At 39.6% G+C, this 27,290-nt stretch overlaps 1 protein-coding gene and 1 non-coding gene across 2 annotated transcripts in view; both read right to left on the bottom strand.

The window, feature by feature from the left end:
• Positions 1-2,099: 2,099 nt before the first annotated feature.
• Positions 2,100-27,290, bottom strand: part of UGDH (UDP-glucose 6-dehydrogenase) — a 38,351-nt gene continuing 13,160 nt past the window's right edge. Inside the window, exons 3-12 of the mRNA XM_075544421.1 lie at positions 22,362-22,463; positions 18,783-18,983; positions 18,451-18,648; positions 17,940-18,087; positions 10,651-10,745; positions 8,467-8,597; positions 5,856-5,989; positions 5,395-5,486; positions 5,172-5,282; positions 2,100-3,545 (exon numbers count right to left, since the gene is read on the bottom strand). Of these exons, the coding sequence (XP_075400536.1) occupies positions 3,435-3,545; positions 5,172-5,282; positions 5,395-5,486; positions 5,856-5,989; positions 8,467-8,597; positions 10,651-10,745; positions 17,940-18,087; positions 18,451-18,648; positions 18,783-18,983; positions 22,362-22,463 (1,323 nt within the window). The 3' untranslated portion in view covers positions 2,100-3,434. The remainder of the gene's footprint in view (positions 3,546-5,171; positions 5,283-5,394; positions 5,487-5,855; positions 5,990-8,466; positions 8,598-10,650; positions 10,746-17,939; positions 18,088-18,450; positions 18,649-18,782; positions 18,984-22,361; positions 22,464-27,290) is intronic.
• LOC142444248 (small nucleolar RNA SNORA84) lies at positions 11,006-11,140 on the bottom strand. Its single transcript, XR_012783894.1, has one exon. It is a non-coding gene; the product is annotated as a small nucleolar RNA SNORA84 (small nucleolar RNA).

The raw sequence follows: 27,290 nt of genomic DNA, 5'->3' as shown, positions 1-27,290 counted from the left end.
CCCACAGAGGTGCCTCTGGGAAATCAGCCACTGACAAACCTACGGGGCCCCTCGTGGCATGGAGTTGCCACGAATCAGACTGCTTGACATTGAATGGCAAGCCAACCTGCACGATGACTCCCAGTGATTTTCACCGTCTGGTATTCATGTTCTTTTAAAAAACAACTTTTATTGTGAAATAGGTGTGGGGTTACATATCAGATGTATTCATCAGCTTTAACAATTTATCAACACCCCCATAGCTTGCCCTGTCCCTTCCTCTTCTTCCATCTCCCTCCTGTAGACTATTTATTATCTTCCCCTTTGCCAAGTTAACACCTACCTGTCTAAACAAACCAAATGGACTACATCTGTGGGAAGAGATGATGAAGCAGCTCACAATCAGCAGCTAAAACCAGGCCAGAGACCACTGTGGAACAGACCACCAATTGCTCATATGCAAGTTCAGGTGGAAGCGCAAGGAAATGAACACATCCAAGAGAGCTGTTCTGTGAATACTTATCTCACATCACTCTCATCATCACTTTGTGAATTAAAGATCTATTTTTAAAGCAAGGACAATTGGGCTCTCAGGTAACCTAGAAGTTTAAAACATGACAATGGGTGGGGCAGTCAGGATTTAAAGCCAGAGTTTTAAATTGAACAATGAGTTTTAGAGAACACACAGTGAGGGAGTTTTACTTTTTTACATACCCTTTTGTAGCAATTTCACGATTTCTTTACTACTTACATGTATTATCTTGTTTTAGGTGCAGTACCTCCCTTCACTTCCCAAATACTGAGCAGCCCCGATGGTGTAGTGGTCATCTTGGGCTGCAATCCGGTCAGCAGTTTGAAACCCCCAGCCATTCAGTTCTGCCTTGTCCTGAGTCGCTAAGAGTCAGCATCAGCTCAGTGGCAAATACTAGCCAATAAAAATACCTCTTTTATACTAATGAGGTTTAATTCTCCAGACTAACCCATTGTCAGGGAGTCAATGACTTGATATGACCTTACATGACAGTGTAGAAATGCCTCTTTGGTGGGTTTCCGAGACTGTAAATCTTCAAAGATAGGAGCAGGAAACCTCACCTTTCTCACAGAGCAGCTGAGACTTGAACTGTTGATCTTTGAATTTTTGAGACTTTTCACATGAAGACCTAATTGCCCTATTGGGTTACATACTGTTTCTGGGTTCTCTCGCTTCCTCCATACTTGGTGTCCGGCAGGAGAAAGAATTGTTACCAAAGAAATTTAATGCTAGCAAACATCAAATAGGTCTCAACTTATGGTGACCCCAAGCACAACAAGGAAATGTCATCTTGTGCCAGCCCAAGATTACACGCAGACAAGCTTTGGGCAATATTCAGGCATTTCTTCCTAGTCCAGCTTGGTGTGGAAGCTCTGCTGCCATCTGGTCAGCATCACCGTGACTCACGTCTGCACTGGCCAACACCCCTGTGCATGAAGGGTGTTGGCCACAAACGATCCTCCTACATGAAACATCAGAATTCTACTACTGATACTACCTAGCTTTCTGAGTCCTTTTAGCCCCATCTGCCACAAGTTCTACCTTTTAGGAACTAGGCTGCTTTACACGGAATTATTGGCTAATCCTAGTTCTTGAAGCATCCTGAAGTTTAAAACAAGTGCCTAATTCTACTTTAGCAAGACATCTTCAGGTGATAATTCACCTTTGCTAGAATACAAATTCATTAAAGAGAACACAATAATGTTTCAGGTAGAAACATAAAATCAATTCTACTTGATAGTTCCATCCATCCCTCAAATGTTTATGAATAAAGGCTCATTTTTATGCTCAAACACTAAATATTTGTCTCTTTGGGGGTCTGTATGTTTAAAGCACCAGGAAGCAAAATTGAGGCTATTCTGTACTTATATAATCTTCTGAGATATTATATAAGAATAGAAAGCTCTTTCTTCGCTTGCAGGTGGCACTCTAGATTTGGCCCATGGCCAATGCTTGTCTCTTAATTTCCTCCCCTTCTATCATTAGTTGAGTAGAGTGACTTTTTCCCCTAAAAAAAAAAATCAGACTATCATGATCATTAGTCATGGTGGGTAGACCCATGACAAAAAACACACCCACACAGTTGTTGATGACGTTTGCTTTATTTATGTGTTGGAAATCTGTACAGAGGCGTCTGCCGCATCTTTATATTTATCTCTGAAAGACCCGGACTCTCTCTGTACAAACGCAACAGAGCATATGCGTCAAGGGGACATCTGACATGTTTCAGTGATAATGAAGCACAACAGTACACAATCACTAAAACATAAAGATCAACAACGGCTATAAGAAAAACAGACATACTGACAATCAAATTCTTATTTTTAAATGCCACTAAGTAATGTTGAAAGTCTACTCTTTAGATTTATGCATGAGACGATATGTTAAAATGGCACAATTGTAATTATGAAGAAGAAGGAAGCGAAGGCAAGTAGCACACACTGTTGGTTCTTGGGTTAGAAATCCATGAGCACTGAGGAAAAATGAGACAAAAAGGGGGAGAAATAGTCTACATGACCCATTTTCTCTTATCAAAAAGACTCTAATTATACATACATGTATTGATTGTACAGGGACATTCATTTTAGGCAAAAAAAACAAAACAAAACAAACAAATGATAGAGCTCATTAAAACAAAGTATCAACGGAATTTTCACGAGACCGTACCTGTAAGATTCATTCTAAAATGAGAGGAGAGGGGAAATGTCGTAGCATATTCAAAAAAATAAAGACACACAAAGCCTTATCTTGTTCATACCCCCTCCTCAGTCCAGAGAGACAAGAGATGAAAGCACTTTACTCCATTAAATCGGAAACCTGAAAGGTTAACAGGCTTAGCCCAGTCTTTAGCATGGCAAAAAATACACAAGTACTGACAAATTAACAAAGCAATGTGATCCTGAAAGTGCTGCCATTTTTAAAACTGAGAAGTGTTTGAAGTTTAATTCTTTTATTGTAGAAAATTGACACCATTAAAACCAACATGATTATTTCCCACTCATTCAATAACCGAGGTAACAATATTATAAAAATATGTTAAAAAACCTTGTAAATTCATAATTACCAGGTTTGCTAATCATCATATAGTGAGTTTAAACTTGATTATTAAAAAAATAGTTTTATTTCTTTAAAAAATACTTGTTCATTCACCATTGAATGTCAGACCTGTCATCCTGAAGTAGCAGAAAAAGACAAATAAGAGGGGGAAGTGAGGTGGGAAGAGGGAAAATGAGGAGCCGATACCAGGGGCTTAGGTGGAGAGCAAATGTTTTGAGAATGATGAGGGTAACAAATGTACAAATGTGCTTTATTCAATTGATGTATGGATGGATTGTGATAGGAGTTGTATGAGCCCCTAATAAAATGATTAGGGGGTAAAAAAAGACAAACAAGAACTGTTTAAAAAAAAAAGAACCGTCAAGGTCTATACTCGGGGTTTCTTGTTGGGTGGATCCTGAAGACTAAACTTTGGAATTTCACCAGAGGCAGCATATGGAATTCTCTTTGAAGACACCTTTTTGCCAATCGTTTCAATCTAGGGGAAACATTTTTAGAAAGAATTAGTAATGGGTACAATACATAACTATCAGAACTTTCTGATGCAGTATCACGGGGACAAGGACCTAGGTCACGCTTTCTTTGTAAGAGCACAAGTTTCTCAAGTGGTGTGGTGCTCTGAGCGTTCTGGGTTCCCGTACCCAGTTTTGTTCTTTGAGTCGACTATCCCCCACTTTTCCTAGTCCTGCTGACATGACACATGCACCTTTCTGCTCCTCTCACCCCCAGGCTCTCACCACCCCCCACCCCTTCCCCCTCGAACCACCTGCCACTGGTCTAGCAAGGAGCCCGGCTGACTCAACAGTTAACCACTTGGCTGCTAACTGATGGTGGGGATGAGAACCAGCCCAGCTCCAGGGACAATGCCCCGGTGACCTGCTTCTGTAAATCTCACAGCCGGAAAGCCCCAGGGGGCAGTCCCACTGTCCTGTGGGTTCTCTCTAAGTCGAAAACCAACTCAAGGGCACCTACCAACAACATTGTCTTAGTAGCAGGTATAAAAGCATTTAACAGATTCACGTCCAGGTAGTTCATATTTTCTCTACTATTCCACCTTCATTTCCACTGCCCTTACCCTGAGGCTTCAGAGGTGAAAGACCCAGCTGGAGTCCTCACTGACACGTCCTGTGTTACCTGAAGCCTCTGAGTCTTTTTTCCTTCACTCGTAAAAAACACGGTGCTGCAACCACTTCCTCCCGAGGCCCCGATAAGGACAAACCTGGGTAACATGTTCACCATGCATAAAGCTCGACAGGCCTTCAGTTTTTAATAAATAGGGTGCACTTTTATTCTACACATTATAGATCATTTCCCACATATATCCCGGATCACCAATCTTATGTCAAAGATACAACTTCACAGGCTGACAGTAAAATCTGAGCACGTATCTTGAGTCTTCCTAGCCTGGCCCCTAGTCTCACCCTCCACTCCACCCTCTACTGCTCAGAGGAAATGGAAAGTACTCCTCTTAATACTTCTGGGTAAATTTGACCAAGAAATAACATATACAAGTGTACTGTCCTGGGCGGACTTAAAGACTGTCCATCTCCCCTTGGAGTTCTCGTCGTCCTGGGGCAAAGCAGAGCTCTCAAAGGCATCGGGTAAGCACCTGATGGATGACCAGACTTCCTCCAAGCACCCAGTGGTGAGCACAGGGACGACAGTCAGCATTCCTCCCACACCACCACAGCCACAATCTGCAGAAGACTACAAGGAACTGGGTGGCTGGGAATAACAGCTGCCGTACACCTGCCATCTATGTAGCATGTCGCAGCTTTAAGAACATAGTCACACTGTTTCTGATTTGATCTTCATTACACGAGGCTAAGGCCAGGCACATCTGTCCTTCTATCGTGGGCAGCTGATGACTCGTTGGAAACTATTGATCAGGGAGACCAACACTGGAGTGAATGAGTGTTAGATGACAGATTTAGGGAGAGATTGAAGCAGTTACAACAATCCTGAAGAAGCCTCCCCAAAAACCAACAGGCTGTCCTAGTGTTATGCTATTGCTGAAACAAGAAGATATTTAAAATTCAAAACTCAATGCCATTAGAAGGTCAATGTTACAAACCAAAGGACAACAGTCCGGGATCCGAATTACCTGGAAGCCAATGGTTTGCAGTTCATTGTGGAGGCTATCCAGGACACGCCGTCCATCAAAGATAAAGGCTGGCTTCAACATTTTTTTATGGATGCGTTCATAATCCAGTTCCTGCAAAGACAGAACAGAGGAAGATTGGAGCATGTACACACCCATATACCGAGCCCTAACTGACACCGGGACACCTCTAGAATTCTCCCCTTAAGCTCATTTGTCACTTCACCTTAAACATGTCCCACTCGGTGCAAATAACAACAGCATGAGCACCATCACATGCTTCATATGGATCCTTGGAAATGGTCACCAGTCGGGCCACTGTCACAACAAAGGAGGACAACCGGAAAAGTTATTTGAAGTCATGGATTTTTACACCACAAAGAGAGAAGGAATTGAGGGTCTATGATGGTAATCTATTCCGAGATCCCTAAGTCTCCAATTTATGCTGAAGCCAAATTGCTGAGAGAAGTGGGGCAGTTTGGTTGAAGTGCCAGTGGGGAAGATATAGTGCAGGGTCCAGAGCATCCTCATATTGCTCCAGAAGGACTGTCTTGGAATCTTTGGGGATTTATGGAATATTGTGAGAAAAAGCCCACAACCAAACAGTAACTCACAGCTGATCACTTCAAACCTGAGAGGACACGGCAAAGAGGTTGAAAAGTGTGGGAGGCCATACTCCAGCCTTACCTTGGTCATCAGCTGAGACGCCTGGATGAGAAAGATCCACAACGATTTGTTCCCTGGGTACTTTGGGGTCATAAATATGGAGGTGTGCACCTTCATCCATCAAATATTTGCTAATATATATACTAGAGGACTCTCTGAAAAGAAAAAAACAAAGTATAGTGCTGTATTTTAATGCATTACATTCTAATACTCAGGGAGTATAAGATACAGGTTAAGACTGTGTTTCTTAAATTGGCTAAGTGATGAGCAAATTAATGATGACTTTACTTTGAATCTTTGTTTTATATAACCATATATCGTTCTTGCAACACATAGCAACCCTATGTGCAACAGAATGAAACCACGCTCGATCCTGTGCATCGTAGCATTATGGCTGTTTGTGGCCACTGTTGCAGCATCCAGCTGTGAGGGTTTCCTCTTTCCAACGACCCTCTGCGTCACCAAGCACGAGGGCCCTCTCCAGTGACAGGTCTCTCTGACAACATGTCCAACGTGGGGGAGTCCTCATCCTCGCTTTTAAGGATGCATTCTGGCTGTACTTCCCCCAGACAGGTTTAGTCATTCTAGCCGTCTAGTAATATTATTCACCACTTCACAAATCAAATACATAAAATCTCCTCTGTCTTCCTTACTCACTCACTAGGTTTTGTACACAGATGAGGTCATTGAAAATATTATGGTGTTGGCTGCTGTCTGGTCCATGGTGACGCTACGTGCAACAGAATGAGACGCTGTCTGGTTGTGCCTGTGCCTGAGCCCATAGTTGGAGCCACGATGTGATGTCGGGCCATCTCCTTGTGGGCCCGCCTCCCTTTCACTGCTCCTCCCTCCGCAGTACATGAGCCACCACACACAGTGCTGCAGACTGCCAGGCACACATGTGAAAGCTGAACACTATTTGAATAAGGAAGCCTGGAGTAGAGCCGGTGCGTTTGAATTGTGGTGCTGGAGAAGATTATTGAAAGTACCATGACTGCTAAAAGGACAAAGCTGTCTTGGAAGAAGTTGGGTCAGAGTACACCTTAGAGGCAAGGGTGGCCAAACTTTGTCTTACATGCTTTTTGAAGAATTGTCAGGAGAGACCAGTCCTGGGAGAAGGACAGCATGTTAGTATTTATAATCTTTTAGAAATGGTAATATTAACAATTAATTAGTTGACATTATAAATAAAAATCTTAGCTCTTAACCGAAGATATTTGTGTGTGTTGGGAAAGATCCTAGTTCTTCAACATTCTTTTTATGACTTAGGTGCAAGTTTGCAAAGCAGATTTGTGATGCTGATTATAATTCCCACTTCCCTGTGTTCCCAATTTTCATTCCTTTCTTTCAGAAGCCTTCCTGCCTTTTGACCTTTTTTCTTGGGCAAATGGTACCTATTGGATTTTCCCTGCGGCGGTTAACCTTGTACACCTGCCTAGCATGTGGCTGCAAGTTGAGCCACAGGGCAAAGAATGTCAAAGAGCCAATCTCAGTGGTTCCGGTCTCTAGCCAATCAGTAAGTCTGGTCTTCCCTATGATTTTGTATTTCTTTCCACATTTTCCTCCCATTCTATCCAGGACCTTCTAATGGAATCCCCTCCAAAGTTAAGAAGTAGTTTATCTTATGGTAGTCTATGCAGTCTCAGAGTTGTGGAGGCTGAGGCTCATGTGATCTCTTAGTCTTTGGGACTAATCGTTTACTCGTGTCTTTGAATTTCCGCACTCTTCTTTCTCGGGACAAGAGGGGACCAGAGTTGCATCTCAGAGGCTGCTCACACCTGCTAAGAGCACAGTCGCTACGCATCAACGCAGCATGTAAAACACCATCTTTGTGAACCTTATGCTAGTTGATGGTGGTGCCGCCCCCAGACTGTGATCCTGAGCCCCGAGGCCCAGTGACATTTTCTCATGCTTGATTAGGACTGCAAAACGGTCAACTTTGCCTTCCCATGCTGTAATGTATTCCTGAATCTATTTTTGCACATATAGAAATCTCAGCTTTCAAATCTATGTATACATATATAGGAGATAGTCTTATTTGCATTCCTAATTGTTCAGCTTGAGTATTTATCTTTGTAGTCCCTTGTATAGCAGAGACTCATTGCCATTGAGTCATTCTGTCAAGTGATGACCTTCATTGCAAGACTGCCCATATAATTGTATTACCTTTGTTGCTTCTATCTCATTTTCTTCTCAAGGCCTTCCTCTGTCCCAAACATTTTGGGCTGACCTCTCTCTTACTGTATATTGCCTTTCATGCTTCCTGCACGAGTCACTATCTCACCTCTAGACTCCTTCAAAGGAGCAACGTTAGGCTTCAGTTTCTTCTTTATTTCTTTCCATTTGAGAAATGGCTTCTATGATTTATTTTCCTTTTTGGCTTTTCAACTCTACGTTTTTGCATATTTCATTATACTTTGTCTTCGTGAGCTGGTCTTTGACATTTTTTATTCAGCTTTTTACTTCATTTCTTCCATTCACTTTACCTACTCTGAGTTCAAAAGCAAGTTTCAGAGTCTCTGACACCTATTTTGTATACATCTCACACACACCTCCACCAACCAACCAATCAGGATAAGGTAAAGAGTTTCACACTCTCAGTAGGGTTTGAAATACTTCAAGTAACTGATACCTCGTATCACCAGTGTCCTTTTTGAATGCAAATCCCAGAATAGCTATCTTCTTATCAGTCACTGTGTTAAATAAGCTGTCTATAATCCGGGAAGCAAACCTTCTCCTCTGGTAGTCATTCATGTCTATGACCTGAAATTACACAAACAATTGTGCAATGATCAGTTAAAAGAGGTGCAGCTAATAATTTAACATTAATCAGATTTTATGTTGAGTATTCTTTTACGATTACAACCCTTCCAAATTAACTGGAGGCAAAGAGTAACCAACCTCTTTAGCTTGTACACATTAAAAAAATGAGGGGATGAGCCCCCTTTCCTTTCTTCCTACAAGCCATCCTAGACATTCTTCCTTCCATTTGGTTTGCCGTTCCATGAACTGGGCTAAGGTGAATGTACAGAAGGGGAGGCTAGAGAAGATTCATCCATAAGAGTATTTGAATACAGCAATGAGCCAACCTAAATATGGTAAATAAATTCAGTGATTTTTCTTCTTTGTCAACTTTCTAGACCCGTGGAAACAAGGTTGTAAGTAATCAAACCCCAAATATTACCTGCTTTACTTCTCCCCTTCCATAACTCCCCACCCTTGACCAAAATTGACTGTAAGAGTAGACAGGGAACAATTAAACAATATACATTGTTATAGCTGTCTCTAGGCAGTCCACACCCCCACAAATACTTGATAGGCTTTTAAATTAAATATTTTAAGAATCTTTGATCACCTAATCTGTTACCCTTCCAAGAATTATATAAATAAGACTTCAGGTTGGTAACCAGGTGAATATAAGGAAAGAGACAGTTCTGTTTGTCATTTTTTAAATGGTATTAAATTTCTAGGGGTCAACTCAAACCTGGAGAATTTAGGAACTTGGGAAATTAGGCCCAAGTGTAAGTCAGCCATTATCTGCATTTTCCCCACGATACTAAGGTGAAGTCATCATGCTGAATTGAATGAAGGAACAGGAAACATATATATTTCTCTTTCAAAATAAAGCACATTTCCTTAGCTTTTCACCCATATCTATTGCTGAGAAAAGTTAACAACAAAAAAGTTAACAAAAGTAAACTATTTGGGAAAGGCATATTAGGCAAATTACTTTATGGCTTTAAACCTAAGTTTCCTCATATATAACCAATCTCAAAAAAAAAGGGACAAAAAACAACCACCTACTACCACTAAGTTGATGCCAACTCAGAAAGACCCTGTAGGGCAGAATTGCCTCTGTGCATTTCCAAGACAAACTCTTCATGGGAGTGAAAGAGCCCCGTCTTTTTCCCTTGGAGCAGGCTGGTGGTTCTAAAGTGCTAACCTTACAGATTAAATTCTATTTCATAACCACTGCATCACTTGCCATAAAATCTATTCTCAATCACTGAGACCCCATATATGTCAGAAAAGAATCAAGAACTATGCCCCATGGGGTTTTCGGTGGCTGATTTTTCAAAAGCTGATTAGTAGGCCTTGCTTATGAGCTGCGTCTGGGTGGACTTGAACCTCCAACCTCCCATTTAGTAACCAAGTGAGTTACCTATTTGCCCCACCCAGGGATACCTTCCATCTATAAATGAGAGATCATGAGGGTTAAATAAATGTTAACTCTTTCCTAGAGCCCATTCAATGTTCCTAATTTGGGAAAAGTCATTAATTTTAGCCCTGTGGATCTGGAAAAGATAAAACAAATATCAAAACATGCAAACTACTTGAAAGTATTGCAGTCTAGGTTATGCAATACTTTATGCAATATGATTGCGCTTTTATGCCTCTCAAGATAAAAAAAATTAAAATTAAGAATAACAGTTCTTGAATTATTCTGGGAACAAATTTAGTTTAACATTACGGGAAATACTGGCTTCTAAGAAACTTCCAACATAGTTGTTTAGCAAAACACCAACAAAGTAGAGAGCAAATACTTTGAGAATGATGAGGGTAACGCATTTATAAATGTGCTTTATACAATTGATGTATGTATATGAGTTGTATAAGCCCCCAATAAAATGCTTAAAAAAAACCAAACTGAAACACCAACAAAGTAAAAACACTGAAGTCTAATAAAGTAAATAAATATAAAATAAAATAGTTTTCTTGGGGTAAATAAGTATATCCCGGCTACACGTCTCGTAGGCAAAGCATGACTCGTTGTCGTTAACGGTAATAATACGTTGTTGGTGATAAAGATGAGTACCTGCTGCCAATAGCGAGCTACTTCAGGCAGACTCAGAGCCTCACAGAGATACACCAGATTCAGAACGTCTTTTTGAAAGCAGCTCCCACCAAAACCTGAAGAAAAAGTCAGCATATTTTATGCAAGAACCACATGCCAAATCAACAAGCAGACTATGCTAGGAGTTCTCATATTACATTACAGATGTTGGAGAGAACTCATGGGTTGATACCTTGTGTGACATTAGTCAACATTTTAAGTAGTTTGCAAATAATCTTAAGTTTTATTATGACATTTGAATTTTTGTCATTTTTTATTTTCTTCTCTTTTTTTCATATGTGGTATCGCAGTCCCACATTTATTTTTTTCAAATGTGCCATGTACCAGTGACCGGGCTATGGAGGCTGCTGAAAAGGAACAGCCCCCATGCATACATCACAGTATTGCTCTGGCCCATTGCCATCGACTGGAGTGCTGTACCTGAAACAACAGCACCCAGCAACCACAGGGCATTGTCCCACGTCTCTTACTTTAACAAAGTCAACAAGCAAAATGCCTTCAGTGTCCCAAAAAACTGTTGCCACAGTTAAAAGACAGAACAACTAGCAAAAAAGTCAACAAAGATATGGAAAAACTATACAGGGGGACAGAAGGAAGAAAACAGAGAAGCTGATAGCAAGGGCTGAAGTAGAAAGAAAATGGTTTGGAAATGTGATGGCAACATCTGTACAAGTGTGCTTAATACAGTTGAAGGATGTATTGTTGTAAGATTTGTAAGAGCCCCCCCCCACAAAAATAAATATTTGTAAGAGCCCCCAATAAAGTGATTAATAAAAAGCAAAAATAAAAAACTATACAATAATTAATCAACTGGACTCTGTGGGCATAAACAGAACACTTCACCCAACTCAAGTACAATATCCATTTTTTTCTAGGGTACATGGAATGTACTACATATATCAGACTACAAAGCAAGCATCAAAAAACTTAACATTGAGATACTACAAACCATTTTTTTCAGATCACAATGCTATAAAATTAGAAATCAACCATCAGGCTGCAAGCCATAAATAAATAAAACCAATGACATGGAAACTAAACACTTTTCTTAAAAGCCACTGGGAAACTGAAGAAATAGAGTACAATTTTTAAATTCTTTGAAAGAAATGAGAACAAAAATACAACTAACCAGAATCTCTCTAGGACACAAGAAACACAGTACTCGGAATACACATCAAAGAGGAAGAAAAGAATTACAATAAACCCTTTACCACATCACCTACAACAATTAGAACAAGATCAGCAAATGAACCCTCATACACTAGAAGAAAAAATACCAAATATTAGAACACATATAAATAAATCAGATAATAAAAAAACCAAAAAAATCAGTAAGACAAAAAGTTGGCTCTTCAAAAGGATGAGTAAAGATTGATAAACCACTGACACCTTAACAAAGGAAGATAAGGAGAAAAGCAAATAAGAAATTAAACGGACATCACTACAGAATCAGCCAAAACAAAAGATAATTATATAGTATCATGAAAAATTGTATTCCAACAAATTTGGAAAACAAGAGGAAGTTAATAAATTTCTAGAAACATATTACCTACCTAAATTAATGTAGACCAATGTAGAAAGCCTCCATAGGCTTAAAACACAAGAATTAGATCTGGTCATTAAAAAACTCCCATTGCTGGACTGGAAAATGCTCCTAAGGGCCAGCAAACGATCCTTGAACGAACTACAAGCCTTTCTTTTGTGAAGTGTTTTGTTTTGTTCTTTGTCAGTGGGTTGTTTATGTTGTTTTATTCTCTGGTTGTATACTGTTGCTTTGTTTTCCTCTGTCTTGTTTTCGTGCATGTTAGTGTCTCCACAGGTCTGTCTGAATAGGACAGGCTGGATGAACTATCTGGAGGAAAAACAATAGGGCAGACAGTTCCAGGGGGACAGACAGATCCGGGTGGGGGAGGGGTTAAAAAAAAAAAAACTCCCATTGACAAAAAGTCTGATTTTACTGGGGAAATCTACCAAGCAGTTAGAGAAGAACTAACATCGATCTTACATAAACGATTTCAAAATATAGATTTCACAAAAAGGATAATATACCACACTAAGCTCATTTTAGGACGCAAGCATAACCCTGATACCAAACAGAGACATCACCAGAACGGAAAGTCAAAGACCAATATCCCCCTTATGAATATAAATGCCAAAATCTTCCAACATAATTCGAGCCAACAGGAAGGCAACAGTGAAAATCTAAGAGGTCCAGACTAGTTTTGCAAAGATGCCTCAGTATTAGAAGAACAATCACTATACACCACATAAACAAAGGAAAATAATCATGTATCAATCAATGCATAAAAGGCATTTGATAAAAGTGAACATTTGTTTTTAATTTAAAAACTTAATAAAATAGGAATAGAAGAAAAATTCCTCAACATAAGAAATCCCCTATATGCAAAATGAATGTCTAGCACAGCTTCTCACTCAATGGGAGAAATACAGCCCAGCACCTGCAGATACCTGACTTTGGACTAAAACACATTAAGTGGAGAAGAGATCGCTTTTTCAATAAATGGTACTGGAAAAATTGGATGTCCTCCTATAAAGAAATGAAACAGGACCCATACCTTACACCATGTACCAAAATGACCTCAAGAAGGATTATAGAACTAGATATAAATCCTAGAACCATAAGACATGATACAATTTTTTTTTACAAATTATGAGGGTTCATGAGGGTGGGAGAGTGGGAGAGCAGGGGAAATGAGCTGATACTAAGGGCTCAAGTAGAAAGAAAATGTTTTGAAAATGGTAATGGCAACATATGTACAAATGTACTTGACACAGTGAATGTATGTATGGATTGTGATAAGAACTGTAAGAGTCCCCAATAAAATGATTAAAAAAAAAAAAGACTTCAGCAAAAGAGTGAAAAGAGAACCTTTATAGGGAAAATACAACTATCAAGGGTTCATGAGGGAGGGGGGAGCAGGAAGGGAGGAGGGAAAATAAGGAGCTGATACCAAGGGCTCAAGTAGACAGCAAATGTTTTGAGAATGATGAAAGCATCAATGTACAAATGTGCTTGACACAATGGATGTGTGCATGGATTGAGATAAGAGTTGTATGGAGCCCCCAATAAAATGATTTTTTTTAAAAGAATATAAATATCCCAAACAAAAATGGCACAAGAGCTGAATACACTATTAAAAATGACATCCATGTGGCCAACAATCATATGAAGAAAATTCGAAAACATAAGCCATATGAGAAATACAAATAAAAAACAATGAGATACCACCTAACAACTGACACTATTAGCAAAATTAAAAGAAAAATTACTAGAGAGGATGTAGCGAGTGTGAAACACTCACTTATTGGCAGTAGAATTGTATAACTAGTCTAGGAAACAGTATGGTGCTTGCTTAAACAAATACAAATACCTTCTTATCCAGCAATCTCTTTAATCGGTTTACACTCTATAGGAATAAAGAACAAAATACAAACAGATATATGTACACCCATGTTTATTGCGGCAATTTCCATAATAGCAAAAATATGGACACCATCAAACTCCATCTGTGGAAGAACGGGTAAACAAACGGGCACATCCGCACAATGGGATCTTATGCATCCTTACAAAACCATGACAAGATGGTCAAACATCTCATGACATGGACAAAACTGGAGGGCACCATGCTCAGCAAAGTTTGTCAAGCGCATAAAGATAAAGACTTCATGACTCCATTACCATAGAGGGGGGAAGTGGTTTCACACGAAGAGAGAAGACTTTTGACGATGACAGTGTGGCCAGGGCTGGCAGCCAGGGCTGGAATGAAGTGGGGGAGGGTACAGGGAAGAAACAGGGGTAAGGGAAAGCGAACCACATACCCACCGGAGCGCTTACTAGAACATGACCAGTTTCACTAGATGGGCTCTGCAACTACATGCATTCTGTTTTCCTCTGTATGGGGGGTTAGAGTCCAGAAATAAGAACGAGGAGAAAAGGAAATAAAATTGAATGTTTTAGAGAGAGAGAAGGGTTGCGACCTTAAAAGCTCTCCAGATTCCTTACCCAAGAGACCTACGCACTGCTCTGAGCAGCTGCAAAAGGAGGAAAGTAAAACTGACTTAAATTCTACGTGATTCGCAAGCAAGTCCTTCCCCCACCACCCTCAGCCCCAAGTCCTGGCCACATCACGGCCACACCTTTTCCTCTGGTGCGAAAACTTGCTTGCTAAAGATCAAGGATTGCAATGTTCAGTATGGATTACAACTCAATGTAAAGATGACCAAAATCCTTACAACTGGACCAAAAGAGCATCATGAGAAATGGAGAAAAAGTTGACGTGGTCAAGGATTTCATCTCGCTTGGACCCCCCATCAGTGCTCATAGAAGCATGCGGCAAACGTGATGCACTCCACTGGGTGAATGTGGTGTACAAGGACTCTCCTAAGTGTTGAAAAGCACGGTTACTTTGAGCACCAAGATGTGTCTGTCCCAAGCAATGGTATTTTCAATTGCTTTATATGCATGTGAAAGTTGGAGATTGAATAAAGACTGAAGATGAATCAATGTTTGAAGTATGGTGCTGGTGAAGAATACTTAAAGTATCATGGACTGCAAAAAGTAGAGATGGATCTTGTCTTGAAGTACAGCCAGAGTGCTTCTTAGAAGCAAGGATGTACTTTAGACACGTTGTCAGGAGAGACCAGACCCTGGAGAAGGATATCTGCATGGAGTAGAGGGGCAGCAAAAAAGGCGCTCGACAAGATGGACTGACACAGTGGCCTCAACAATGGCTCAGACATAAGAACAATTGGAGGATGTCTCAGGACTGCGCAGTGTTTGCTCTGTTGTCCAAAGGGTGCCTATGCATGGGAAGACTCAATGGCAACTAACACAAACTAGTTTGAAACAAACACCCTTGACATGACCTTTCCTCTTGACTGGACCACTTCCACTTCTTGGCAGCGATTTGATTGCACTTTTTCTTCAAGGTCGTTACTGGAAAAGCCCTATTTCATCTCCTCTTAAAATTATTTAAAGAAATTCTTCAGGATCTTGATCCTACTTGTTTCAAATCTCCTTGGCAAGCAGTGTCTTGTTTGCAACTGATCTGGGCACAACAGTTTTGGCACCTATTGAGCAGAAATTTGCCAGGAATGTGTAAAATTAAACAACTCAGATGTCTATGATTTTGGCTACTGTGTCTCCTGTTAACTGTTGGTCGGTCCTCTTTAATTACGGGAAGAACAAGATTTTTTCCTTACAAATTGATGTGGGTGGCCTGCCCCTCAGGCTTCAACTTCAACAGTTTTATCCTTTCTTTAAAAAAATATTAATTTGTAAACTGCAGATTTATTTCGGGCATTTTCCCCATACATTTTTGATAAAGTATTGATTTCACCATTTTTTCACCCAGGCTTCACTTTAAATTTGATGTTCTTGTTGCAATTTTAGCAGAATTCACGTTACTCTGACGGTGGCTCTTTTCAAGCGGATGTCTTTATGTCTTTTCTTTCGTGCCTCAAACTAGATCCTATCCAGATATGTTGTAACAAGTCAGTACATGTTTAATTAGGTGCAAAAAAGATAAAAGAAATCCATGCATAGTTAAAAAAAAACACATGCTCTTTCTATGACTTTTTTGAAGACCCCTTGTATTTTTATTAAGTGGTGGCTAGAAGAAAACAACATAAAAATAATAAATAAAGGCAGGGAAGCAGCCGTGGGAGAAAGCATGTTGCCATGTTCGGCGCCATCACGTTGGTTCCAACTTGCAGGCACCGTGTACACAACAAGGAAGTACTGCCTGGTCTGTGCTCCAGTCACAGCTGTTGTGATGCTTGAGGCCATTGTTGCAGCCACTGCCGCGGTCCAACTCTTTGAGGGTCGTCCTCTCTTTACCAAGCGTGATGTCTGATGCCTCTGTCCAGGAACTGCTCCCTCACGATCCCATGTCTAAAGCACGTGAGACGAAGTCTCGTCGTCTTCACGTCTCAGGGGCATTCTGACTGATTTCTTCGTTGCTTCGGCAGTCCATGGTTTATTGAATATTCTTTACCAACAACATAACTCAAAGGCCTCATTTTTCTTTGGCCTGCCTTATTCCCTGCCCAGCTCGCTTATGCATGTGAAGTGAATGAAAAGGTCCTGGTGTCAACCAGACACATCTCAATCCTCAAAGTAACACCTTAGTTTTTCAACATTTTAAAATATTAAAGAGGGCATAATTCAAAAACTCACTGCCATCGAGTCAATTCCAACTCACAGAAACCTAGAGGACAAAAGAAGAGCTCCTGTGGGTTTCTGAGACTGTAACTTTATGGGAATAGCAAGCTTCATCTTCTTCCTGGTGCTTTTTTCTTTTTAATGTGCCTGGTGCTTTTGAACGACTGACCTTGAGGTTAATAGTCCAATGTGTAAACACCAAGCCACTTCTAAATGGCATTCAAAAAACTCACTGCCATCGAGTTGATACCAACTTATAGTGACCCTGTAGGAGAGCGGAGAACTGCTTCTGTGAGTTCCTGAGACTAACTTTTTTTTTTTGAGACCAACTTTTTATGGGACTAGAAAGCCCCATCTTTCTCATGGAGTGCCTGGTGGTTTCGAACTGCTAACCTGTGGTTAGCATCTGAAAGCATAACTACTATACGACCAAAGCTCCAAAGAGAGCTAAGGACCCTAGAAATATTGAATAGGCTGCCTAAAGTCCAATCTGTAAAAGACTGCATTCATCTTTATATTAATGTTATTAAACTCGTTGCTGCTGAGTCCAGTTGGACTCACAGTAACTCTACAGGGCAGAGGGGTTCTGAGACTAACTCTTTAAAGGAGTAAAAGCCTTTTATTTCTCCTATGGAGTGGCTAGGGGTTTCAAACTGCTGACCCTGAGGTTAGCAGCCCAACACACAACCCAGTACTCCACCGGTGCTTAGCTACCTTAAACAGTATGTCACAAGGTCCCATTTTCATAAATATACTAGCAGGGAATTCTTTTCATGCTTGATTAAATAAGCTGTTCATTGAATTATTTTATATGTGATATCCCAAAATTGTTTTTCTTAAATGTTTTAACGAAATACTACACCGAATGATGTGTATCTTCCCGAACTAGTGAGGAATTACCACACAATGTAAGTAACTATTGCCTCACTTAAAAAACTCCCTGGTAGGCGGAAAGCCATATGTATAATAGCATCTTTTTTTTAAGGGCATTAAGTTAAAGATTTGTTTAAAGTTGATTATGTAGCAAAAAGAACCAACTTTACTTAGAAAAAAAAATTCAATTTACCAACACTGGCTTTCAGAAACTTATTTCCAATTCTCTGGTCCATTCCAATGGCTGTCGCTACCTCTTCTACATCCGCTCCTGTTGCTTCACAGAGGGCACTTATAGAGTTAATGCTGCTGATTCTCTGGGCTAGAAACGCATTTGCTGCCTTGAAAAAGAAAAGTGAAGTATGATGAGCTAAAATTACAATTTTATACATGTATACTACACTTCATTAAGCTGATTCAAATTACTAAGGGAGATGAAAAAGATACTCAAATTTGAGAAGGCATTGGAGGGCTTTGTAAAGCAATACGTTTTACTTGAGAAGAGAAAGAAGATTAAGAGATTAAAAGGTTGATGATGAAAGAAAAATGGTAATTTTAATGTACTTCCCATTTTATAAAAAATTTAGATTTTCCCCAAATATTTTATGCTCTGATAGTTGATCCCTCCCCTCATGAAAATTATCTCATAATTTGAAAATCCTTGGCTTTACATTTAAATGGGGAGTTGAATGCTATGTACCAACCAGTTTGGAAAGCTCTGAAGACCAAGTATTAGTCGTGAGAATTTTCTCTCTGGGAACCCAATGTTCATACACGGCACACAGTGCCTGCACAGCTTTCTGGCCCTCTGGGGTTTCATCCCCTCCAATCAGGACTCTGTCTGGGCTCTTTAGGTCCTTGATGGCCGTCCCCTCTGCCAAGAACTCAGGGTTGGACAACACCTACAACCCCAGAGAAAATGAGAGTTTAAAAACAGAAAGAAAAGAAGAGTGTTAACTGCACTTACCTATGGGCAACTTCATGACTTTAATATTGACATAAGCAGCAACAGATTCTAACCCTCCCTTTTCTATACCTGTAAGTTCAAGTTGGGTTTTGTGTTTGCATCAAATATACGACGGATACTTTCTGCTGCTCGCACTGGAACTGTGCTTTTCTCAGTCACGATTTTGTACCCATGTGAGTTCTGCACGATGCGTCTAGCACAAGCTTCAATGTACTTCAGATCGGCAGCCCGGCCTTTCCCCATCCCATAGGTTTTTGTCGGAGTATTCACCTAATGAAAACACAGAGGATAAAGACCAGAGTACCTGTGAGATATTCAGGGATTCCTCAGAAATACCTTGTATCACCAATTAGCCAGCTAAGTTCAAGTTAATCACTATAAGTTACGCTTGTTTAACCATATTTCAATTCCATGGATATAATACTTTTTTTTTTTTACAAAAAACAGAAGCATGTTTTATTTCAATCCTGTTGAGGGAGTGCGGTATGGAAAACAAAATGAGGGGAGGGTTCTCTTTATTCACACATATAGACACATCAAAACCAATTACAAAGAATAATGCCCCCCATTCCACTGCCCCTACCCCCAACGGATATAATACATTTTATAAGCTTAATAGAACCAGTTTAATTCCAGAAGCATCAGGAGAATATAGTCAATACAGTTTGTTGAGAAGTTACTCTCTATGAATCAGGGAAGGCAGGTTCTAAGCCAAGCTCTAGAATTAAAAAGATGAATGAAACAATTCTTAATGTTAAGGCGTTCAAAGTTTGAAATTAAAAATGTGTCTTCGTTCTTTTCTTTATTATATGTAATATAATTCTTAAAACTCAGTTTAAACTTCCTTTTTTTACTCCCCCTTTTTATAGGCTTATTATTAATAGCTTAAAATATATCTATAAAAATCAATTAAAATGTTTATATTATCATTCACAAATGCTTTTCTGGCTCTTTAAAGTTATAAATTAGCTAGTATGTTTAGCATGTAAAATACTATTTGAAGAAAGACTTTTAGGTAGGCAGAAAATAATTCATGAGCCCAAAGTCTAGGCACTTAGTTTTGCTTGTTTTTAAATAATTTTATTGGAGGTTCTTAGAGCTCTTATAATATCCTATTATGATAAAGAGAAAAAGTTGAAGTTGTTAAGGATTTTGTCCTACTTGGATCTCCACTCAATGTTCATGGAAGCAGCAGTCAAGAGATCAAAAGATGTATTGCATTCGGTAAATCTGCTGCACAAGACTTCTTTACAGTAAGGTACAGCAAGGATGTTACTTCGGGGACTAAGGTGCACCTGACTCAAGCCAGAGTACTTTCCACTGCATCATATGCATGTGAAAGTTGAACGCTAAATAAGGAAGACCATCGAAGAATCACTACATGTGAATTGTGGTGCTGGAGAAGAATACTGCAAGTACCATTGACTGCTAAAAGGACAAACATCTATACTGAGAGAAAGAAGGCCAGAGTGCTCCTTAAAGGCAAGGATGGCAAGGCTTTGTCTTACATACTCTGGACACATGTCCCTGGAGAAGGGCATAATGTTTGGTAAAGTGGAGGGGCAGCAAAAACGAGGAAGGCCCTCAATGAGATGGACTGACACAGTGGTTGCATCAATAGACTCAGACACAGGAGCAATTGTGAGGATGGCACAGGATTGTGCAGTGTTTTGTTCTGTTGTGCACAGGGTCCTTATGGGTTGGAGCCAGCTCGAAAGCACCCAGCAGCGAGAACTCAATAGAACAGTTATGGTGTCTAACTCTTGTAATATGCTGTTGAATTCTGTTGGCTGTAATATTTATGGAAGCAGATATTCAGATCTTTCTCCCTCAGTCACTAGCGGGTCTGAACTACCAACCTTTTTTTCCACCAACATTTTGGTTAGCAGCTGAGCGCTTAACCACTGCACCAGATTACTTTGAAAGTGGTTAAATGCATCGCTGTTCTGTCGATTCTAACTCATACCAACTCCACTGAACAGAGTAGAAGTGTCTCATAGGATTTCCAAGGCTATCAATTTCATGGAAAAAGGCAGTTACAGCTTTTTTCTTTTTTTTTAGTTACAGCTTTTTTCCCAGAGAATAATGAGTGGCGTTACTTCTAGTTTCATTACCACTTTCTTCTGGAGCTCACATATCCTTACATTACTACTTTTGTCTCACTACTGTCAAAAGAACTCCTTAGTCAACAATCTACAAATACTTACTATACATAACCAATGAGTAACATTTACTCTATAAGGATCCCATAGAAGTTCTTTCCTTTATTTTATGGGACAGAGACTACCATGTATACTCGTGTATAAGCCAAGTTTTTCAGCACATTTTTAATGCAGTTTTTGTGGTAAAAGTTAGGTGTCTCAGCTGAGATTCGGGTCAGCTTATACTCGAGTATAATCGGTATGTTCACCCCTTTGGCTTTCCCTTTATTCACAAGGCAATAATCGTATGTTGCAATTGGTGATAGTTATACCATCACATATAGGATGTTTGAGTATATATTTATGAGATATTAATAAATTATCTTGATTCAAACATTGTATTACTCACGTTTAATCCATGAGTTAGTTTTTCATTCCAAAATTACATTAGTAAGTTTAAAGGTTTCTGGGGGTTTAGCATGATAACCAACAAACACAAAATTCCAAACAACTAAATTTAAAATGACTTTGGGAACATAGTTCATTGAGATAAAACTCAAAAACCAAACTCACTGCCATGAGGTTGATTTTGACTCAGAGAACCCCTATAGGACAGGGCAGAGCTGCTCCTGTGAGTAATTCTTTATGGGAGCAGAAAGCCTCATCTTTCTCTGACACAGCCATTGTTGGTTTGGAGTTACTGACCTTGTGGTTAGCAGACCATTATGTAGCCCACTATACCAACAGAGCACAAGTTCATTTGCAGCAGGAATGTCTGTATTCTATGCAAATGAGTTGACTTTACGTCTTCTCTATGAACCAGTGAAAGCAAGAAATGATGTAACATACATACGCACAACCCCCCCCCACAGATGATCATAATGTACTCCTGCTTTATCAGTACTTTCTAGTTCTAAATGTCAGATAGAACTTTCTCCAAGTTCACTGGTTCAGTGTTCTGAAGTGGTATTTGACAAGATGACTATGAATATTTAACCAAATGATTGTAAGATTTGGTGAACTGACAGACATAAAGTTAGTAGTAACCAAAATTCAACTGGGTAATTCTATACCATAGTTCCCAAATTTATTTGGCCTACCACCCCTCTAAGAGAAAAAAAAATTATTCAGTGTCGCAGTGGCTATTAAAAACTATGGCATATAAAAAAAAGAAAAGAGAAAAAAAAATGATTAGGGCAAAGACTGTACAGATGTGCTTTATACAATTGATGTATGTATATGTATGAATTGTGATAAGAATTGTATGAGCCCCAATAACTTGCTTAAAAAAAACAAACAAAAAAAAAACTATGGCATAAAGTATAGGTATCTGTTTTTGCAGTTCCCCCGATCATTCCAGAAGTTCCCAGAGGGTGTGGCATCACCCACTTCAGTAAACACCGCTGTACAGTAAGTAATGTTGTAGCTTCATATTAATTAATGTACATTGAAACTTTCAGATAGACAAGAACATATTAATATTCAAACAACAAAGGAAAATCCTTACAGAAATAAAGACAAGGTCAGCTTCTTTAATGGCATCATCAATATCCGTAGAAAAAAAGAGGTTCTTTCCTCGACAGGATTCAACCACTTCCTTTAGTCCTGGCTAGAAATAAAAAAGAAAAGAAACTGTATACATGGAGTTTATAATTTATATTAGACAATTTTATAAGACAGGATTACATTTGTTAAGAAGGATTCTGATGATGTAATTGAATGTGATGATGCTCTCAGGTAGTATCTTTGTAGAAGAGATAAAAGACAAGTCAAAAATCCTCAATGTACACTAAACAGCATGACTAAGTCAAACGAAAATCGAGTCTATCATAATCAGGGCAGCAGTTGATTTTAATCCTTTGTCACTGTTTACCAGAGATTGAATGTTTCACAATAGTTAATTATTGACTCAGTGTTAAACACATCAGAAAAGTCAAGGTCTTCTGTGACTTCAAACAAACATTACATTTTGCACTGTCATTATGAATGCAGGTTTCTTTCTTTTTTAATCGTTTTATTAGGGGCTCATACAACTTTTATCAAAAATCCATACATGCATCGATTGTGTAAAGCACATTTATACATTCACTGCCCTCATTATTCTCAAAACATTTGCTCTCCACTTAAGACCCTGGCATCAGCTCCTCGTTTTTCCCCTCCCTCCCAGCTACCCCTCACTCATGAACTCTTGATAATTTATAAATTATTTTGTCATATATTGACCTGTCCAATGTCTCCCTTTACTCACTTTTCTGTTGTCCATCCCCCAGGGAGGAAGTCACATGTAGATCCTTGTAATGGGTCCCCCCTTTCCAACCCACCCTCCCTCTACGTTCCCACTATCACCACTCACACCATTGGTCCTGAAGGGATCATCCGCCCTAGATTCCCTGTTTCTGGTTCCTATCTGTACCAGTGTCCATCCTCTGGTCTAGCCAGACTTGCAAGGCAGAATTGGGATCATGATAATGGGGGCCGGGGGAGAGCATTTAGGAACTAGAGGAGAGCTGTATTTTTCATCGTTGCTACACTGCACCCTTCTGTAAGGGGATAGCCAGTGGCCTATTAATGGGCTTTGGGTCTCCACTCCACACTCTCCACCTCATCACTAAGGTAAGATTTTTGTTCTGATGATGCCTGATACCTGATTCCTTCGACACTGCATGATCGCACAGGCTGGTGTGCTTCTTCCACGTGGGCTTTGTTACCTTCAAGTCTTTAAGACCCCAAACGCTATATCTTTTGATAGTTAGGCACCATCAGCTTTCTTCGTCACATTTGCTTATGCACCCATTTGTCTTCAGCGATCATACCATGGAGATGAGCACACAATGATATGATTTTTTGTTCTCTGATGCCTGATAACTGATCCTTTCGGCACCTTGTGACCACACAGGCTGGTGTGATTCTTCCATGTGGGTTTTGTTGCTTCTGAGCTAGATGGCCGATTGTTTACCTTCAAGCCTTTAAAACTCCAGACGCTCTCTTCTGATAGCTGTGAACCATCAGCTTTCTTCGCCATATTTGCTTATTCACCCGCTTTGTCTACAGCAGTTGTGTCAGGAGGGTGAGCACCATAGAATGCCAATTTGATAGAAGAAAGTATTCTTGCATTGAGGGATTACTTGAGTGGAGACCCAATGTCCTTCTGCTACCTTAATACTAAACCTATAAATATATGCACATAGATCTATTTCCCCATCCTCATATATAAATATATTTGCATACATGCATGTCTTTATCTAGACCTCTATAAATGCCCTTTGCCTCCCAGCTCTTTCCTCTATTACCCTTGACTTTCCTCCTGTCCCACTACCATGTTCAGTCCCCACCAGGGTTTCAGCAAGTCCTCTTGGTTACATTACCCTTGAGCATACCCTCCCACACCCTCCTCACCACTGATTTGGATCACTTGTTGTTCCCTTGTCCCTGGGTTTGTTAACACTACTACCTTTCCCCCCACCTCCCACTCACCCATGCCCCCCCCCGGAACTGTATGCCCCATTGTTTTCTCCTCCAGATTGTTCATCCAGCCTATCTTATTTAGACAGACCTGTAGAGAATAACATGCACAAAAACAAGACAGAGCAAAACCAAGCAACAATATACAAACAAAGCAACAACAAATCAAAACAAAACACAACAAGAAAGAAAAGCTTGTAGTTAGTTCAAGGATTGTTTGTTGGCCTTTAGGAGTGTTTTCTAGTCTAATCTGTTGGAGCACCACGCCCTAGCCCCAAAGTCCACCTTCAGTATTCCCTGGGGACCTCGCTGCTCCATTCCCTTGCTGTTCTGTTGCACCCCCTTAGTATTTTGCCTCGGTGTGGCAGGATCAGATCGGGTGCAATTCCTATACTGTGTCTCTGGTGTTGTCCCCTGTTGGCCTAAGGGTCAGTGAGGGGCGTCATGTCTCACAGTGGGGCCGGCCATGTGGTCCTCTCTGTGGACTGGCTGCTCTTATCAGGAACATCGTCCTCAAGGCCTGGTGGGCCAGGATGTGCTCCATCTTCTTCTCCCCCTTCATCTACTCCCATGTGCTCCAATCAGATATGTCTCTCTCCTGGAACAGCAGATTCAATGCCTGCCTTTGAAATAAATTCTTCTGGGGGAAATGCAGGTTTCTATCTCCAATCATTTAGGTGACAGAACTGGTCAAAAAAAGCAGCTCAATATATGCATTAATATTAATATATATTTTTCTAAATCAAAATACAAAGTATAAAACAAGTATAAAAAACAAGTGTGGATTCAATCAGTAAAATATAAACTGTAAAAATGTCTACTGGATAATCAACATGGTTTCTCCAAAAAATAAACTAAAAAAGTCGAGGGAGAAAAAAATTATTGTGTCTTAAAAGGCAGTTAAGACATATTAATCTATCTTAATACATGTACACCGATCTTACTTTAACTGTGATTTAAATAAACTACTAATAGAAGCTGGTCATAAGCATTCTTGACATTAAGAAATTACTTTAAAAAAAGTGCCCTCAATAGAATGATTTTTTAATTAAAAAAATGAAAAAGAAAAAAAGGAATTTACTTTTTATTTTAAGTAGCAGTAATTGTCATATGCATGTGTTTAAAGAAAGGTCATCATGTTTGGTAAGGTAGGTATGTGTGAGGGTAGACATGTGTGGCAAAGAAGAACATCACATCTGGTGGAGCGGAGGGGCAGCAAAAGAGGAAGGTCCTTGACAAGATGGATGGGCACAGTGGCTGCATCTGCGGGCTTCGACATCGGAACAACTGTGAGGACAGCGCAAGACTGTACAGGGTCAGAGCCAACTCAATGGCACCTAACAACAAAGAAAGAACAAGCTCGTGGAAATTGGAGTAAATAATCCAGGATGATGGTAGGGAGTGGGGGCCTACTGGCCATATTGATAATTATTAAAACCGGGTGATGGGCACATGAAGATTCATCACACTATTCACATAGTTTGAAATCTTCGATAATAACAGAATAAAATCCCAGACCCAAACTATTGAAACTTATTCCTCTTAGAGAAGAAAGTTCAAATACTATCTACAGTGACAACAACGTTTAGAAAACTATATAGCAAAGTGAAAGTCACTTCAGGCACCACAGGACTAGAATGATATCCAAGAGCAAATCACTCTTCCAGTTCTGAGGCCTTTATACTTACACAAGGGGCAGACATGAGGACCTGATGCTAGGGGCTTGGGTGGAGAGCAAATGTTTTGAGAATGATGATGGGCAATGAATGTACAAATGTGCTTTACACAACTGATATATGTATGGATTGTGATACGAGTTGTATGATCCCCTAATAAAATGATTTTTTTTAAAATGAAGAGCTGATACCAAGGGTTCAAGAAAGCAAATATTTTTAAAATGATGATGGCAACAAATGTACAAGTGTGCTTGATACATGGATGTATATATAGATTGTGATAAGAGTTGTATGAGCCCCCAATAAAATGGAAAAAAAAATTCTGGTTTCCATTAGTTGACTAAAATAACAAACTCCAAAACCAAACTCATTGCTATTGAGTCAATGGCAACTCATAGTGACCCTATAAGACAGGGTAGAACTACCCTTGCGAGCTTCTGAAACTGTAACTCTTTACAGGAGTAGAAAGTCCTTTCTCTTGAGGAGTGGCTGGTGGTTTGAACTGCCGACCTTGCAGTTAGCAACCCAATCAATGGGTAACCACTAAGGCACCAGAGTGTGTACTACTAAAAAACAAAACAAAACAAAACAAAAAATCACCCAAGACTAGCAAAATATAAAGGAGGCCTGACTGCAGCTGGTATGTGCTCAGTTGCTAACTAGAAAGTCAGCAGTTGCAACACATCAGCTGTTCTGAGGGAGAAAAATGGGCAGTCTGCTTTTATAAGAATTTACAGATTTAGAATTCCTATAGGGCAGTTCTACTCTATCCTAAAGGGCCAACATGAGTAGGAACAGACTCAATGGCAAAGGAAGGATTTGGTTTGGTTTCTGGCAAAATATACCAATCACTATGACCATGAATGTGTGTCTCCAATCATATCAATTTTCTTCTTAGTTATTTCAAGGAGATGCTGGGAAATGAGTTATGAAGTTAGGATTTTGTAGAGAATATTTAATTTGGCACTATATATAATCTGCTAATGAAATTACACTAAAATGAGAGCAAATGTGAAAATATTCGTTGCTGCTGAGTTTCCACTCATAGCTACTATAATCAATCCTATAAGACAGAATAAATAAAATAGTATAGTACCTCTTTTAAAGTTCATTATATAGTTATAATCAGTATTTTGAATTTATATACTGCTTTTTATGGAAGAACCTAATTTTTTTCATAGGGAAAATATCTTATTTTATTTAGCAAAAGCAAATTATAAATTTTGCTTAAAGTACTTATAAAATATTTTTAATGAACAAAGTTAATCTAAAAAGCAGTAACTACAAAATGAAAAGCA

Source organism: Tenrec ecaudatus, chromosome 3 (genome assembly GCF_050624435.1).
Source record: "Tenrec ecaudatus isolate mTenEca1 chromosome 3, mTenEca1.hap1, whole genome shotgun sequence".
Classification (NCBI taxonomy): Eukaryota; Metazoa; Chordata; class Mammalia; order Afrosoricida; family Tenrecidae; genus Tenrec; species Tenrec ecaudatus.
The sequence above is the reverse complement of the archived record's forward strand: the minus strand, read 5'-3'. Positions and strand labels throughout refer to the sequence as shown.